We start from the raw sequence: 13,470 nt of genomic DNA, 5'->3' as shown, positions 1-13,470 counted from the left end.
GAGTTCCAGAAGATGTTCTGAAATGCATTTGAAAATGCCTGTAGAAAATTAATTCCCGTGAGATGCATTTATGTGACAGGGAAGAGAAAAACAGCTGTGATACAATCCTCCAATTGTATTAGGTTTGTGGGGTTTTGTGCTGCTTCTTTCACAAGGCATGCCTGAACCTTCTTATTTGCTATGTAAATACAACTTGCACCATCTTTCAGTAGAAGAAGAAATTATAAGAGATGCTGTAAGCAAAGGATGCGGTTGCCAAATATGAAAAGGGCAAAACTACAGGCAGGGAGGAAAGGGAGGGAGCTCCAGGTTTTATGCTTCTCACAGCCTTCCCAACTCCTGCAGTGCTCCTTTTGCCTTCATGCAGCAGCAACATGTGTAAATAATCCTGCATGGAATCTGGACGTGCTCAAGAGAATGCCGGCATTGCTGCTGTTGAGCTGCTGGATTAGTTGTACCTCACTTGGCCAGCCCTGCTTTAGGTGCAGCACAGGGAGCAGACGGGGCCCCCTGCCTGCCAGCACCCCATCCCATCTCCTTGAGGGTCAGGCTCAGGAATGCAGAACTCGCCAGAAAGTGAAGTCATCGTGGTTTGCTTGGACAATGAGCGTGGAACTTGGAGTGCAGCCTCTCCTTGCGATTACGTGAGCAAGTGCTGGCTCGTAGCACGCAGCCGGCAGGCTGAACCTTTGGATTGTGACCCCGGGGGGACAGCATGATGGATGTCTTCTGTCATCCCTTACCTTGCCAAAGCCAGTGAGCCTCACCCAGGAAATCCTCTCTGCAATTTCTGCTCCAGGGGCACCTAGTTATCTTCATTCGTGGGACAGAAAGTGCATGATGTCTCTTGCAAAGTATTATTGAGTACACCGGGTCATTGGCTGGAGACTTAGGTGCCAAAATTTAAAAAAAAAAGAGAGATAAGGTAGCAAATATCCCTTCTTGCAATCAAAGCTGCTTTTGTTATAGGAAAACACTAGTCAGAGTCATTTGGGAGCACCAGGCAGAGGTGAGCAGACCATCTAACCATGTTGTGTTTGTATGACATGTGGTGCATTTTCCTTGTGGCAAACAAAAAGTGCTGGTCTCTTGTCATGTCACTACTTCAGGAAAGGGGAACAGAGAGAAATGGGGGAAAAGACAATCCATTATTTATGTGAGATTTTTTCCCTATGAGCAAATCCCTACCATGATTTTCCTTCCACTAAGCCAAAATCTGCCTCCACAAGCCTGAGCTCTGTGTGGAGGTTGGGAAATAAAAGAGAGAAGGGAAAAAACCTAAACATTTCTATTTTCTTGCTAGTTAAATGTGCCCTGAGTAGAGAGAGGCTCCTCTGGGAGTTGCAATTGCTCCCTTGTGGACGCTGGAAATGTTTTGGGGTTTGTTTTTTATATGACTGCAGCTCTAATCTCAATGATGGCAAAACTTAGTCTTCTGCTATTACTGCCAGCTCTCTAGATAGAGGAGGGAAGAAAAAAGTGAAGTATCACTTTGGGGTGTTTCTGGGGAAGAAATGTTTCCACAGCCATAAATTGCTTTCTTGGGAGCACTGAAAATTCCTATTCCAGTGCTGTGCTTTGTGGAATCAAAGTCAGCAAAGTCTTGGATTCATAAGGAGTAAAAACTGAGTCTTACCTAAAACCTTTAAGGTCTTGATATGGCAGTTCATGGTAAAAACAAACAGTAAAAATAAAATAATTAAGTTTATACATTTCTAGTTGTGGTAGTATTGGTGTTTTTTTAAAGGTGCTTGTCTTGGAGCAAAGATTGTCTTGTGAAACATTATCTGAAGAATCCCTCTGTTGAAGCAGTGCTGCTTTCCCCAAAGTTAAAAATTCACAGCTTATTGGTAGCCTGAGATAATCTGGAGGTTTGATCTCTGTTCTGTGATGTAGGATTTAGGTGCTTTTGCACAGGTTGCAGTCTCTTCATGGTTTTGCTTGGATTTGAGAATCATTTATATGTAAATGATCCTGATCCCCTGTTCTTTTCCTCCTTACCAATTAACTTGGTTTTTGAAGCACACAGTTGTGTGAGCAAAATTGGCAAGTGGTGCTTCCTGGTGAAAAACTGGGTGGTGTTAGCATGGTGATCATGATTGCTGGAGCTCATTACCAAATTGACTCTTTGAATAATCAAACCTTTGAACTCAGTGCAGTGGTATCCCATCCGTCTCACTCCGTTAGGCAACTTCCAGGCAGCTCTTCCATGTCGTCTTACAGCTTGTCCTATGTAAATGGTGGATGTGTTTATTTTCAAAAGCAGCAAGAAAGCCCAGTGGAACAAGAAAAAAGTTGGAAGAACAAGCCCTCAAAGAGATTTTGACACTGGTGCCAGGGGGTTTATGAAAGATAAAACAGCTCATTTTTTTATGGCTAAAGGAAAATGCCATTAAATCCCTTGTGCCTAACTGCTGCAGTAAACTTGCCAGAGCTATTCCAAAAACAGCATGCCGTGGGATATTCAATGATTTTCAATGAAAACTAGGCTTAAAAATGCAGATCTCCTGTGTGTGGATCAAGGAGAGCTCCAGGGTGCTCAGTATATGTTTCTATACTCTCACACATGACTATAAGAATTATTTTAAACAGGGTTTTCTAGCTCTGACTTTGAAACTGAATCCACTGTATCTCCTCAGCTCCTTTGCACATGGCATAGGCAATTTTGCAGAAGGGAAATAACTTGTTATTGCAAGAGTAAATGGAAAAAAATTTTATAGGTTGCCATCTAGCAATCTCATCTATATTATGAAGAAATAAAACATACTTGTGGCAAGTCCTGCTGCAGTAAAAATGTAATACTTGCTGAAGTTATCTACAAATTTTAGTCCTCCCTGTTACCATCAGGGGGAAATCAATGCTTGGTGACCTACTGCAGCTTTGAGCAGAAACTGGAAGAAATCTGTCAGGGTCTGCATGTTTTTGCATTGTATTGTTCAGAGTTGATTTAAACTCAGGGTTCATGGTGAAAGGGAGGTGGCAGGAGAAGGCTGGAAAATCTGATCACTGAGTGTTGGAGACCTGTTTTCAGATTAGTGTCCTGGTGCTTAGGTGAGCTAGTGTAGAAGCTCCATTTCCCGTTGCTGGACATGAAGCAACAGTGACTGAAGACTTTTTGGATGCTGGAAGAGGTGGGATGGTAGTGAGATGTTACAGCATGAAAATTAAAGTGAGAATGGATCAGACAAGCCTTTTCATATTGCTTCCTCAGCCTCAACCTTTTCTCAGGCAGGGATTGAGGGGGCAGTTGTGAATATCTGGCATTTAACTGGAGTAAAAGTCTTACGCTGAGAGAAGCTGGAGGGTGCTTATCTTTGAGAGGGGTAGAGGAGATGGGAGAAGCAAGCTTTTCCATGAGCTGCGTGTGACGTGGCATGACAGGGGTGATGGGGGAGCAGCTGGGGGCAGCCTACTTCAGCTTCCCCACCTGATATTTCAGGTCAAGCCATAGCCAAATCCCTATGAAGCTCCAGTCTGTGCAAGCACCTTGGTCTAACGAGGCGGTTAAATAAGGCAGCTGTAAGGTGGGCATCCCTCGATATTCCCCGCGCACTCGGTACTTGGTGCAGCTATTGCAGGATGTACGGTGGGTTAATGCACTCCTAAAGCATGGCCCCCACCTCTTGCTGCTTCAGTGCTCATTGCAGGTTTTCAGTGAAAAATCTGAGTATTAAAGTCTTGAGGATCTGGCTGGGCTGATGTGCACTTTTGCTTGTGTCATGTGGCCTGCAGATCAAGGGGGCAGGCATTGCTCTTGGGATGGAGCAGCAGAGCACCAACCTCAGAGAAAATTGATGGCTTGCTCTATAGTGCAGCCTTGTGTTCATCCCTCTGTGCACTTTGGATTTTTGGGAATAGATTTGTGGTTTGGTTTTGTTGTTTTGGGGTTTTTTTATTACGCCACGGAAGACATTTTTCTGTCCAAACCTGACCCTGTCTGGGTCTTCAGCAGCACTTAACAATTAAAAGCACTTCTGTGCTAGGTATTCCCTAAAAGATGGAAAATTAGATTTTTACATTAAAATACCAGGAATGAAAATGGTGAGGGCATAAAACGCTGCTTTATTTTCATCAGATGGTTTTTGGAAAAGCAGTTGTTCTCCAGTGGTCATTGCCCCCCTGTGTGCTTCTCTCACTGTTTGCTCCAGCTTCTCTCTGCAAGGCGGCTGTGCAAAAATCCTTGCCTCAGTCGTAGCTCCAGTCACACCCTGCAGGGCACTGGAGTCACCAGAGGGGACATCCTCAGGACCTAGGCTTGAGTCCTGTTCCCTTCCTCTCTCTAACCAGCTCTGCCTTTGTTGCAGGAGTGTCGACGTCGGGCGCTCTGGGCCCGGGGAGCACCACTGCCAGCACCACGCCGCGCCTGGCCACCAGCACCACCGGCCGCACCACCACCACATCGGGCTCGGGCAGGAGGAACAGGAGCACCAGCACCCCGTCCCCCATGGCCGATGTCCCCGAGGAGATGACCACGCACCTGCCGCCCGCCTCCTCCCAGCTGCCGCCGGCCGGAGCCGAGAGCTGCGACCCCATGGAAGCCCGTGACATCATGTGGTCCCGGACCCGGCAGGGCCAGGTGGCCAAGCAGCCGTGTCCCTTGGGCTCCATAGGTGAGTCGAGGGCTGAGAGGGCACAGCAGGCTGTCTCCACTTCCTGTGACACCTTGTCAGTGTGCAGCCTGTACTCAAAAACTTGTGGGGCTGTGCTTGATGTGCTGGAAGAGCCTCTGCTTCCAGAGCGCCTTACCTGGTTTTGCCTGTCTTTGTCGCCCCTGGGCTCAGTGACTGATGTGTTGGTGGCTAATTCTTTGCTTGTTTTGCTAAGAGAGAGGACAGGGGAGGAAATCAACCAAACTTTTGCTTTGAAGCTCCTGAACCAGTGTGAGTGATTTTTTTTTAAACTGCAGCCAGCATCCAGGGTGATCAGCTGGGAAAATGTGGCAGGGGGTGGGGGAGAATAAAGCCAAATCTTTCAAAATGGTTTATTGCTTATTGGATTTTGCTCCTTTTCTTCTGCTCTTCCCGCAATTGTTTTCTTGAAAAATGTTGCTTTTGGAAATTTTCTGTTCAATTTGAAACATAATCGCATTAAGAATGGGTTTTGGCATTTGCTTCAGTTTGCCGTGCTTTAACAAATGCAGTTTTCCAAAAATAGTTATTTTTCATGCTTGTCTTGGTGTCCAGCCCCAAAAACTCACTTTCAAAGCAGAAATCTTAAAAGTGGAGGAAATTGCCTGAAAATGAGGGCTGAAGGGATCTGACTTGCAGGGGAGAGACTGTGTGTTAATTCTCCACTCCTGGAGAGCCATTCACCTGTGTATATTATGGAGTACTGGGTCACTCTGGAACTTGGTGAGGACAGACTGATAAAATACAAGTTAAAGTATGAGGAGAAAGGTATCAGGGGTAAGAATAGGTAAAGAACATTTTTCCCGTCTTTCCTAGCCCTCCTTGGCAAAAAGTATGATGTGGTTCCCAGAGAGGGGAAAGGATATTCTGAACCAAAGCTGTAAAAAGGAAAAGAAGATGAAAAAGGAAAACGAAGGCTGGATGCAGGGAGTCCTTTCCTAACCACTAGAGCTGAGGACTGGATGAAAATAACTAAGGAATAGATAATAGCTTAACTTATGGATAGGGGATGGCCATAAGCCTTTCCCATCTATAATTCCAGTGATTCATGCAACTTGCTAAAAGCTGTCATATATTAACAGTGGTGCGTTTCTCTTTGTCTGAAAAGGTCTGAGGCAATTTTTTGTCTTTTCCAGCAGGGATCAGGCAGCTCTTCCCAAACAAAACTCTCCTCTAAAGTCCCTCTTGACAGCTGGGGGCTGACAGTAAACCCCAGCATTATATCTTGGCTTTTGTAGAGTTCAGACTTTTGTGTGTTTCCAGCCAAATGTTGTAATGATGATTCAGAGCCATAAAACAAGCAGCACAGAAGATGAGGCACAGGGTCTGATCCCAGATCACCAGTGGTGGGGCAGAGCGCTCAAGGTGCTGGTTCAGTGTTTGCGATCTGCTTCTGGTTTCTTAGTACCTGGCAGCTTTCCTGTAAGTCCTCTGCCTCTGAGTGCTGTTTGCCAAATTGGAAATAATATTCCTGCACACCATCATGGGTCTTTTATGTCTTAGGGCCCTTGAAGGACCAAGATGGGAGATTAGGACACTGAGGTGACTCAGAAGCGTCCTAATCAAGATCTGAGCACTAATAAGCTCCCAGAAGTCTTTGACATGGGCTGCTGGGGACAAAACGCAACCAGTCACACTGAACACAGCGACTTTCCTATTACAGGTGTTGCAACTTTCCGGTGTCTTGCACCTGATGGCATCTGGGAACCCCAAGGACCTGATCTTAGCAACTGCTCTTCACCCTGGATCAACCACATCACTCAAAAGGTAAAGCCTCTCCCATGCTGAGCACTCTGAGTCTGCACAGTGACCTTGATCAGCCTCCTGGTTTTCACACAAGGAACCCAAAAGGATCAACAGTCACACATAAAGCATGAGCTGTGCACAGTAGCCAGGAATTGCAAGGAGAAAGCAAGTGTCTCAGAAATTAAGGCAAAGAGGGTGAGGGAAGGCAAAGGAGAGGGACTGGAGAGTGAAATTGAGCTAGAGTGAATGACATTTCTTGTTTGTGGCAAGAAAAGGAAGAAGAGGGAGGAGGATGTGGGTGGACATATGGAAAGTACTGAGTTGTTGAAAAAGGAAACACCCTTTCATGCATCCTCAAGCATTTTTTCATGTCATGCAAGCACAGGATAAACCTCACAGTTAAGAAATTTTTACCAAAGAAAGGCAGGCTCAATGTGAAATGTTTGGTTTGTGCCTCTGACTTTCTGTTTTTAACTTCTGCCCAAATTATAAAAGAACTGGTGGAAAACAATGCTGCAGTAATGCTTATCTTTTGACTCTTAAGTCCCTTGATGAATGTTTTCTAGCACTTCATCATTTATCAGTGTTAAAAGTGCATTAACATGTGACAATAGAAGTTCAAGACAAGCAGAGCTTATTTGGTAGCAATATGTTGAGCATTTTTGTTATTAATGCACAATGGTGCTTTCAGCTGATTTCATTACAAACAGAGACCAGATGTGTGTTTACGCCACGGAGTCTGTGGGCTGAATCTTTATTATAGCAATTTGTGGGGATTTATTCACTCCTTCAGCCAGAGTGAGCGGGTCCTGGCGTTGCAGCTGAGCTGTGCTGCCGCACAACAGTGAGACAGAGCTCCCAAAGAGCCGCTGCTCACTGGTCAGTGGGATGGGGTCACCCCACAGACAAGACTCTTGGACATTTTCCCCTCTACCCCCGTCTAAAGAGAGGCCTAACAACCTTATATCCATGCTTATACCCATCCCTGCACAAAGGAGAATGTCAGTTAACATGATGTGATACAGCACAGCCACTGCAAAGCCCGTGGTCCTTCCGTCCCTCTCCTGCCGTACGCCCAGCGAGCTGATGAGTACAGGCTGCCTTTGCTGGCATTAGCAGCTGTGTGCAGCTCTTGTTTTATGACCTACATACTTACCCTGGAGGGGTTAATATTACTTACTCCAGCCATAATTCACTCAGGCAGCTGGGAGACCTCTTGCTGCTCGGTGAAGATGACTAGGCCGTTAGCCATTAGCAGAGGGAAATAATAGCCTGCACTGATGAAATCTCCATCAAGGTTAGGCTTTTTTTATTTGAAACCCTAGCTATCATTTGCGTAACAAATGAACCCCATTTAATTTGTTACGTGCTTTCAAAGCAGGCTAAAATTGAACAGGCAAGTTTTCAGAAATGCCCAGCAGGTTACAACTGGAACTAGATTTTTTTATATTTTTTTTTCCTGAGGGAATTTAGTTATGTTCAGCATTGAATGCCTTCTACCAGTCGCTAGAAGGACTTGAGGAAGCTATGGGATGGCCCTGGATCTAAGCTTTTTGCCTGAGTGGGAATTCATTAGGATCTTGAGATACGTGACCCAACCTCAATGACAGCTGTTACAAAACATCAAGACTCTTCAGGAGTGACTTTTGAGGGGAAAGGCTTGCAGGGCTCGCCCAGGGGTTTGTGTTGGGGGTTGCAATCATTGAAACATTTATATTGAAAAAGACCTCTAAGATCATTGGGTCCAACCATTCACCCAGCACTGCCACATGCACCACTAATCCATGTCCCTAAATGCCATGTCTACATGTCTTTTAAATCCCTCCAGGAATAGCGACTCAACCGCTTCCCTGGGCAGTCCGTTCCAATACTTGACCACTTTTCCTAATACCCAATATAAACCTTCCCTGGTGCAAACTCAGGTGATTTCTTTTTGTCCTATCATTTATTACCAAGAGAAGAGAATGACACCCACCTTGCTACAACCTCCTTTCAAGTAGTTGTAAAGAGGGGTAAGGTCCCCCTGAGCCTCCTTTTCTCCAGGCTAAACACCCTCAGCTGCCTGAGCAGCTGCTCTTAAGCCTTGTGCTCCAGACCTTTCCCCAGTTCTGTTGCCCTTCTCTGGACTCACTCCAGCACCTCAGTGTCCTTCTTTGCAGTGAGGGGCCCAGAACTGGACACAGCACTCCAGGTGCCAGTGCTGAGTACAGAGGGACAATCCCTGCCCTGCTCCTGCTGGCCACACTGTTGCTGATCCAGGCCAGGATGCCATTGGCCTTCTTGGCGCCCTGGGCACAGCTGGCTCATGTTTTATGCTGAGCAGCTTTCCTGTTGCCCTTCCCCAGCCTGCAGTGCTAAATGGAGTTGTTGTGAGCCAAGGGCACGACCTGCACTTGGCCTTATTGAACCTTGTACCATTGGCCTTGGCCCACCGATCCAGCCTGTCCAGATCCTGCACATGCCACGTGAGGGGGCACTCAGTATGATGCTCCATGATATTGCATCACATTTTCCACTTCCAGCCCACTAGGACACCCCTAGTTAGCCAGGACTACTGATAAGTGATGGAAAGTGGCTCAGTAAGATCTTCTGCCAGTTCCATCAGTGCCCTTGGGTGGATCTCATCCAGCCCTACGGACCTGGGGATGTGTAAATGATCTATCATGTCACTTTCCCTTTTTTTCCTGGGTTGTGGGGGTTTTCTTCTGCGTCTCATCCCCATCTTCCAGGGTGCCGGGTACCTTGAGGACAATGGGTCTTGCTGTAAAAGACTGAGCCAAAGAAGGCATTAACTACCACCTCAACTGTTTCCTCATTCTTCGTCACTGTATTTCCCCCATATCCAATGGAGATTCTCCATAGCTCACCTTTTGTCATAAGTATATCTAGAGAAACATCTTTTATTGTCTTTTTTTTGGCAGCAGATAGGTAAAGTTCTAGTTGAGCTTTAGTCCTGCTAATTTTCTCCCTGTATAACCTCACAACATGCTTGTAGTCCTCCTGAGTTACCTGCCCTTTTTCCAGAGGCCATAAGCTCTCCTGATTTTTTTTTATTTTTTTTCTTACTCCAGCCAAAGCTCTCTGTTCAGCCAGGTTAGTCTTATTCCCCACCAGCTCATCTTTTGGCACATGGGTATGTCCTGCCTTTAAGATTCAGTAGGCTCCTTACAGTAAATACAGTTTTAAATTACTTATGAAATAACCAATAGCCATTTGGTTTCCCTGCTCAAGCAAGAGGCTTGAAAATCATCACTCACTGCACTTAAAGATGGAGACTGATTCATCTATAAATCAACCACTGGTTTCTAACATCCCTGCTGTGGATGGGATACTTCCCAAAGCTTGCAGATTTGCTCCAGCACCTCTCTGAAGATGAAAAAGGAGCCTTCCTCCTCTAAATCAAACCAGCTTCTCGTCTTGCTGCTGTGGGGACAGCTAGAGGGAGCAGTATGCCAGCTGTGCTGTGAGGGCAGGGCTGGTTACACCCTGCAGCTCAGCCCTCCTGCATCCCCAGCTCTCCTGGTCACTCAGCCCACTGCAGCTGCAGCACAGCTGACAAAATGGGTAAAAATACTTTTCTTGTCAGCCAGCATTCATACCTGCTCAGCGTGTCTTCGTCCCTAATCTGCTTTGTCTCCCAAAAATCTGTCATCTGCTGGATCCAAACTGCTCATGAAGAACGGTGATGGGTCCCCTGGAGGGACTTCAGCCAAGCCAGAAAAGATGGTAGGGAAATGCTGTGCTCACTTTCATATCTGTGTAGTGAAGTAAGAATGATTACTTACTTCTTCTCTTTCTCCTGCTGTGCTCAGACTGTAGATTGGGTGTTTGCCTGCTTGCATCACGGTATTAGGTTTTACAGCCTTTTTCTAGCTTCCATTAGAGTTATTGTGCTTGATGGAAGATCAGAACAAATGTTCTCCTCAGTAATTCACTGGCCTCCTGACATTTACTTTAACTTTATTGTTGGTGCCTACCATGCCCTCGTAACGGACTGGGAGAATAAACTTGCCAGTGTGATTGAATTATGCACTGCTACCTGGGTTATTTCTAGAGTCAAGCAGTAACAGGAAGCAAAAAGGTCAGCTTTGGATACATTGCATCATCCTGATCATGAGGTCACACGATCAGTCTCAGCCTGTTTGTTTTGCCTCTTGCTTTCATCAGTGCCATCCTTAGCTCAGTGTGTGACTTGCCTGAAGACATCTCTTCCTTGCTGCAGCTTTCAGCTGTGGATGCTGTCTGGGAGGACAGGCACTGCTATGCTAAGCTTCAGGCCTCTGGAAGAGAGGAAGCCTCTTTTGTAGTGGAACAGAAAAATTTATGCCCTTCACAAATGCACAAAAAGCCTCAATCTGTAAATCTAAAGCACGTGCCACCCATGCCCTCCTGAGTGGCCTGGACCATGAACTCCCAAAGAGCAGGTGAACCTTAGGATTTATAGCACCTTCCTGAGCTCTTGCAGATCTGCTTGGGTGTGTGTTTCAGGGAGAGTGTGGTTTTGTGGAGGACATCCCCACTTCATCGTGTCCAGGTGTGAGGGTGCAGGTGCAGTCCTGATGAGAGCATGATGAAATCTTCCATCCAAATTGCTTTGGGCTGTTTTCAGAGCACCATCATGAATTGGATGGGGCAGATGACACAGAGGATGGCTTATTAAAGGGTCATTAAATGCCTTTTAACTTGGTTGAATACCATGTTTCAAAGCCACTTTTTCAGTGTTCTTTAGGTCAGCTGTATTCTATGGACAGCATTGTCTCTTCTCCCAGGCAGCTGGCAAAAGGACAAGAGGACACAAGCTGTGCCAGGGGAGGTTTAGCTTTTTGCATCAGGAGGCATTTCTTCACAGAAAGGATGATTGGGCACTGTATTGGGCTGCCCAGGGAGGTGGTGGAGTCACTGTGTCTGGAAGTGTTTCAGGAAAGGCTGGATGTGGTACTCAATGCCATGGTCTAGCTGACATTTTGGTGTTTGGTCATAGGTTGGACTTTATCATCTTAGAGGTTTTTTCCAACCTAAATGATTCTGTGATTCAGAAAAAAAAGAAAAGGAAAAAAAAAAAAGGAAGGGATGATAGATATGCTCTGACTCTTTTGTGTGAATGCACACATGTATATTGAAATTCCTGCCAGGGAAGGAAAAATGCCATGAAGGCTTTGCAGTGTCAGAAGTTAGCTCACAGCCCCTCTTACAGCCTTGCTACCTGAGTGCTGGCAGCTAATGGTGCCTGGTGAAACCTGTCAGGTGTTTGTTCCTCCAGAAAATAGCATCAACTTCGTGGTCTTTCCAGCTGACCAGTCCATCCGTACATTACTGTTTTTAAAAATCCTAGTTCAGTCTGTCATGCCATCTTTTTATTTTTTATGTCAGTTTGCCTCTTCAGAAAGCTGCAGGAGAATACTTTTGCCTTTATGCCTACTGGTGTTTTAGTTTATTTGCTCCTTTCTCAGCATATTTCTTATTTCTTCTAAATTTTCCTCCCTAAATACTTTTTTTTTTTTTTTTTTTTAATTTCTCTCACTTTTATTCTACTGTCCTCTTCTGCAGTTGGGTTTCCTGTGTGAAAGGTAGGGCTGAAATAGTGAGCACTGCTGAGAGAGGGTCTTTCTTCGTCTTTCCAGACAAAACTCCCTGCTTCAGTTTGTTGGCATATATGAGAGAATACAGAGAATACTCCAAAAACTATTATTTCACAGTCTTTTCAGTCATAAGAAGGTGCAAGATAGTGGCACAAACGTAAATGTTAGCAGAGTGTTCCACAAAGGGATTTCAGGTGTGCCAATGATCATTTGTAAATCTGGCCTGAATCCTGTCGTCCCAAATGGAAGAGGGGGGCAATTTTTTTGGCAGACCTGTCAAACTGTGTTTTATGTGTTGGCATTGTTGGCAAGAAACATGTTTTCACTCCTTCATATTAGCATTCTGAGACTGGTTTTAATCAGTTTGTAAAAGGTAAAAAAACAACAGGCCAAAAAACAACAGAAACCAAAAATTTGGTTTCAAATTTGATTTGAACAGAATGTTTTCTTTTATCCCATAATCCTATTTAGTTTTTAAATTTAATTTTTTCATAATCAAGGTAGAAAATGTGAAAAAGTAATCTTATATCAGGGAGAGATACATTGCTTTTAATTCCTTTTATTGTTCTCAAGCCTCCCAGTAGAAAGGTCAGTTTCTTACACATTTTTTCCCTAGTTCTTACTTGCCTCTGAATATCAGCTTTAGCCATGGAGAACCTCCAGGGGTTATTCCTGTATTCCTATGTAGCTATGTCAGTGTTTAGGTTAAAGAGTATTACATGTTTTGGAAGAAATAACAGAAAGAGCTCATCTTTCATGCAGCAATAATGAAGAGAAAGATGTGGAGAAGTAATTTATAGAAAGGAAGCAAGTTAGTAATGCATCCTCTTGGGCAGCAGTAAGCTCTGCTGAGCATTATGTAGACTTAACAAAAAAAAAAAAAAAACAAAAACAAAAAAGAAGGGTCAGTCCTGTTGTTATAAGAGACCAGATACTTATCTTAGCCCTGGAATATTCAGGCAGCATTTGGGACTCATAAGAGAAGTTGGGTTTGACAGCACTGCATAGGAAACACTTGAATTTCAGTGGAAAAAGCTGAAAAGAACCAGGGAAATCTGCATTAGCGTGTCTCACAGCCATCATTCTGGACACCCCTCTCATGTGTGGGGCCAGAGTGTAAAGAGTGTCTCAGCACTGCTGTAGTGACTTGTAGCTGCACATTCTGTGTGACCGTGTGTAGGTGTGGAATTGTCAGTGCTAGGACGTAGTTTCATTACCTGCCAGCCAAAAACGTTTTCCCAGAAGAATGGCACATCTGTGTTCTCAGGAAACCTGGGTGTGTGAGATAACTTTGGGTAAATACTTTTCTGTCCCAGGAGTTCACAGAGCCTGAGCTTTAGTCTGCCTTGTTTTTTTCTCAGGCATTTCTTCCATTGCTGCCTATTTTTTGTGTTGTTTATGTGGCCACAGTATAATTCCTCAGATTTGCAGTTTTAGGATCAGTCCAAAAGAAAAGGAAAAGGGTTAATTAGTGACCTGCCTGCATCACTTTTACACAGAGATAGGAATGGCAGCAG

The 13,470-nt window shown here is 44.9% G+C and overlaps 1 protein-coding gene across 50 annotated transcripts in view; it reads left to right on the top strand.

Annotated features, from left to right (window-relative positions):
* The window catches only part of ADGRL3 (adhesion G protein-coupled receptor L3), a 487,487-nt gene that overhangs the window by 380,866 nt on the left and 93,151 nt on the right, over positions 1 to 13,470 (top strand). For all 50 annotated transcript variants that reach the window (XM_086888938.1, XM_086888937.1, XM_086888933.1 and 47 more), the window contains 2 exons: positions 4,305 to 4,610; positions 6,292 to 6,395. In XM_086888938.1, coding sequence (XP_086745064.1) covers positions 4,305 to 4,610; positions 6,292 to 6,395 — 410 coding nt within the window. The remainder of the gene's footprint in view (positions 1 to 4,304; positions 4,611 to 6,291; positions 6,396 to 13,470) is intronic.

The sequence above is a fragment of the Cyanistes caeruleus genome, chromosome 5 (genome assembly GCF_971803275.1).
Source record: "Cyanistes caeruleus chromosome 5, bCyaCae1.hap1.1, whole genome shotgun sequence".
Taxonomy (NCBI): domain Eukaryota; kingdom Metazoa; phylum Chordata; class Aves; order Passeriformes; family Paridae; genus Cyanistes; species Cyanistes caeruleus.
Note: the sequence above shows the minus strand (reverse complement) of the source record. Positions and strands in the feature narration are given on the sequence as shown.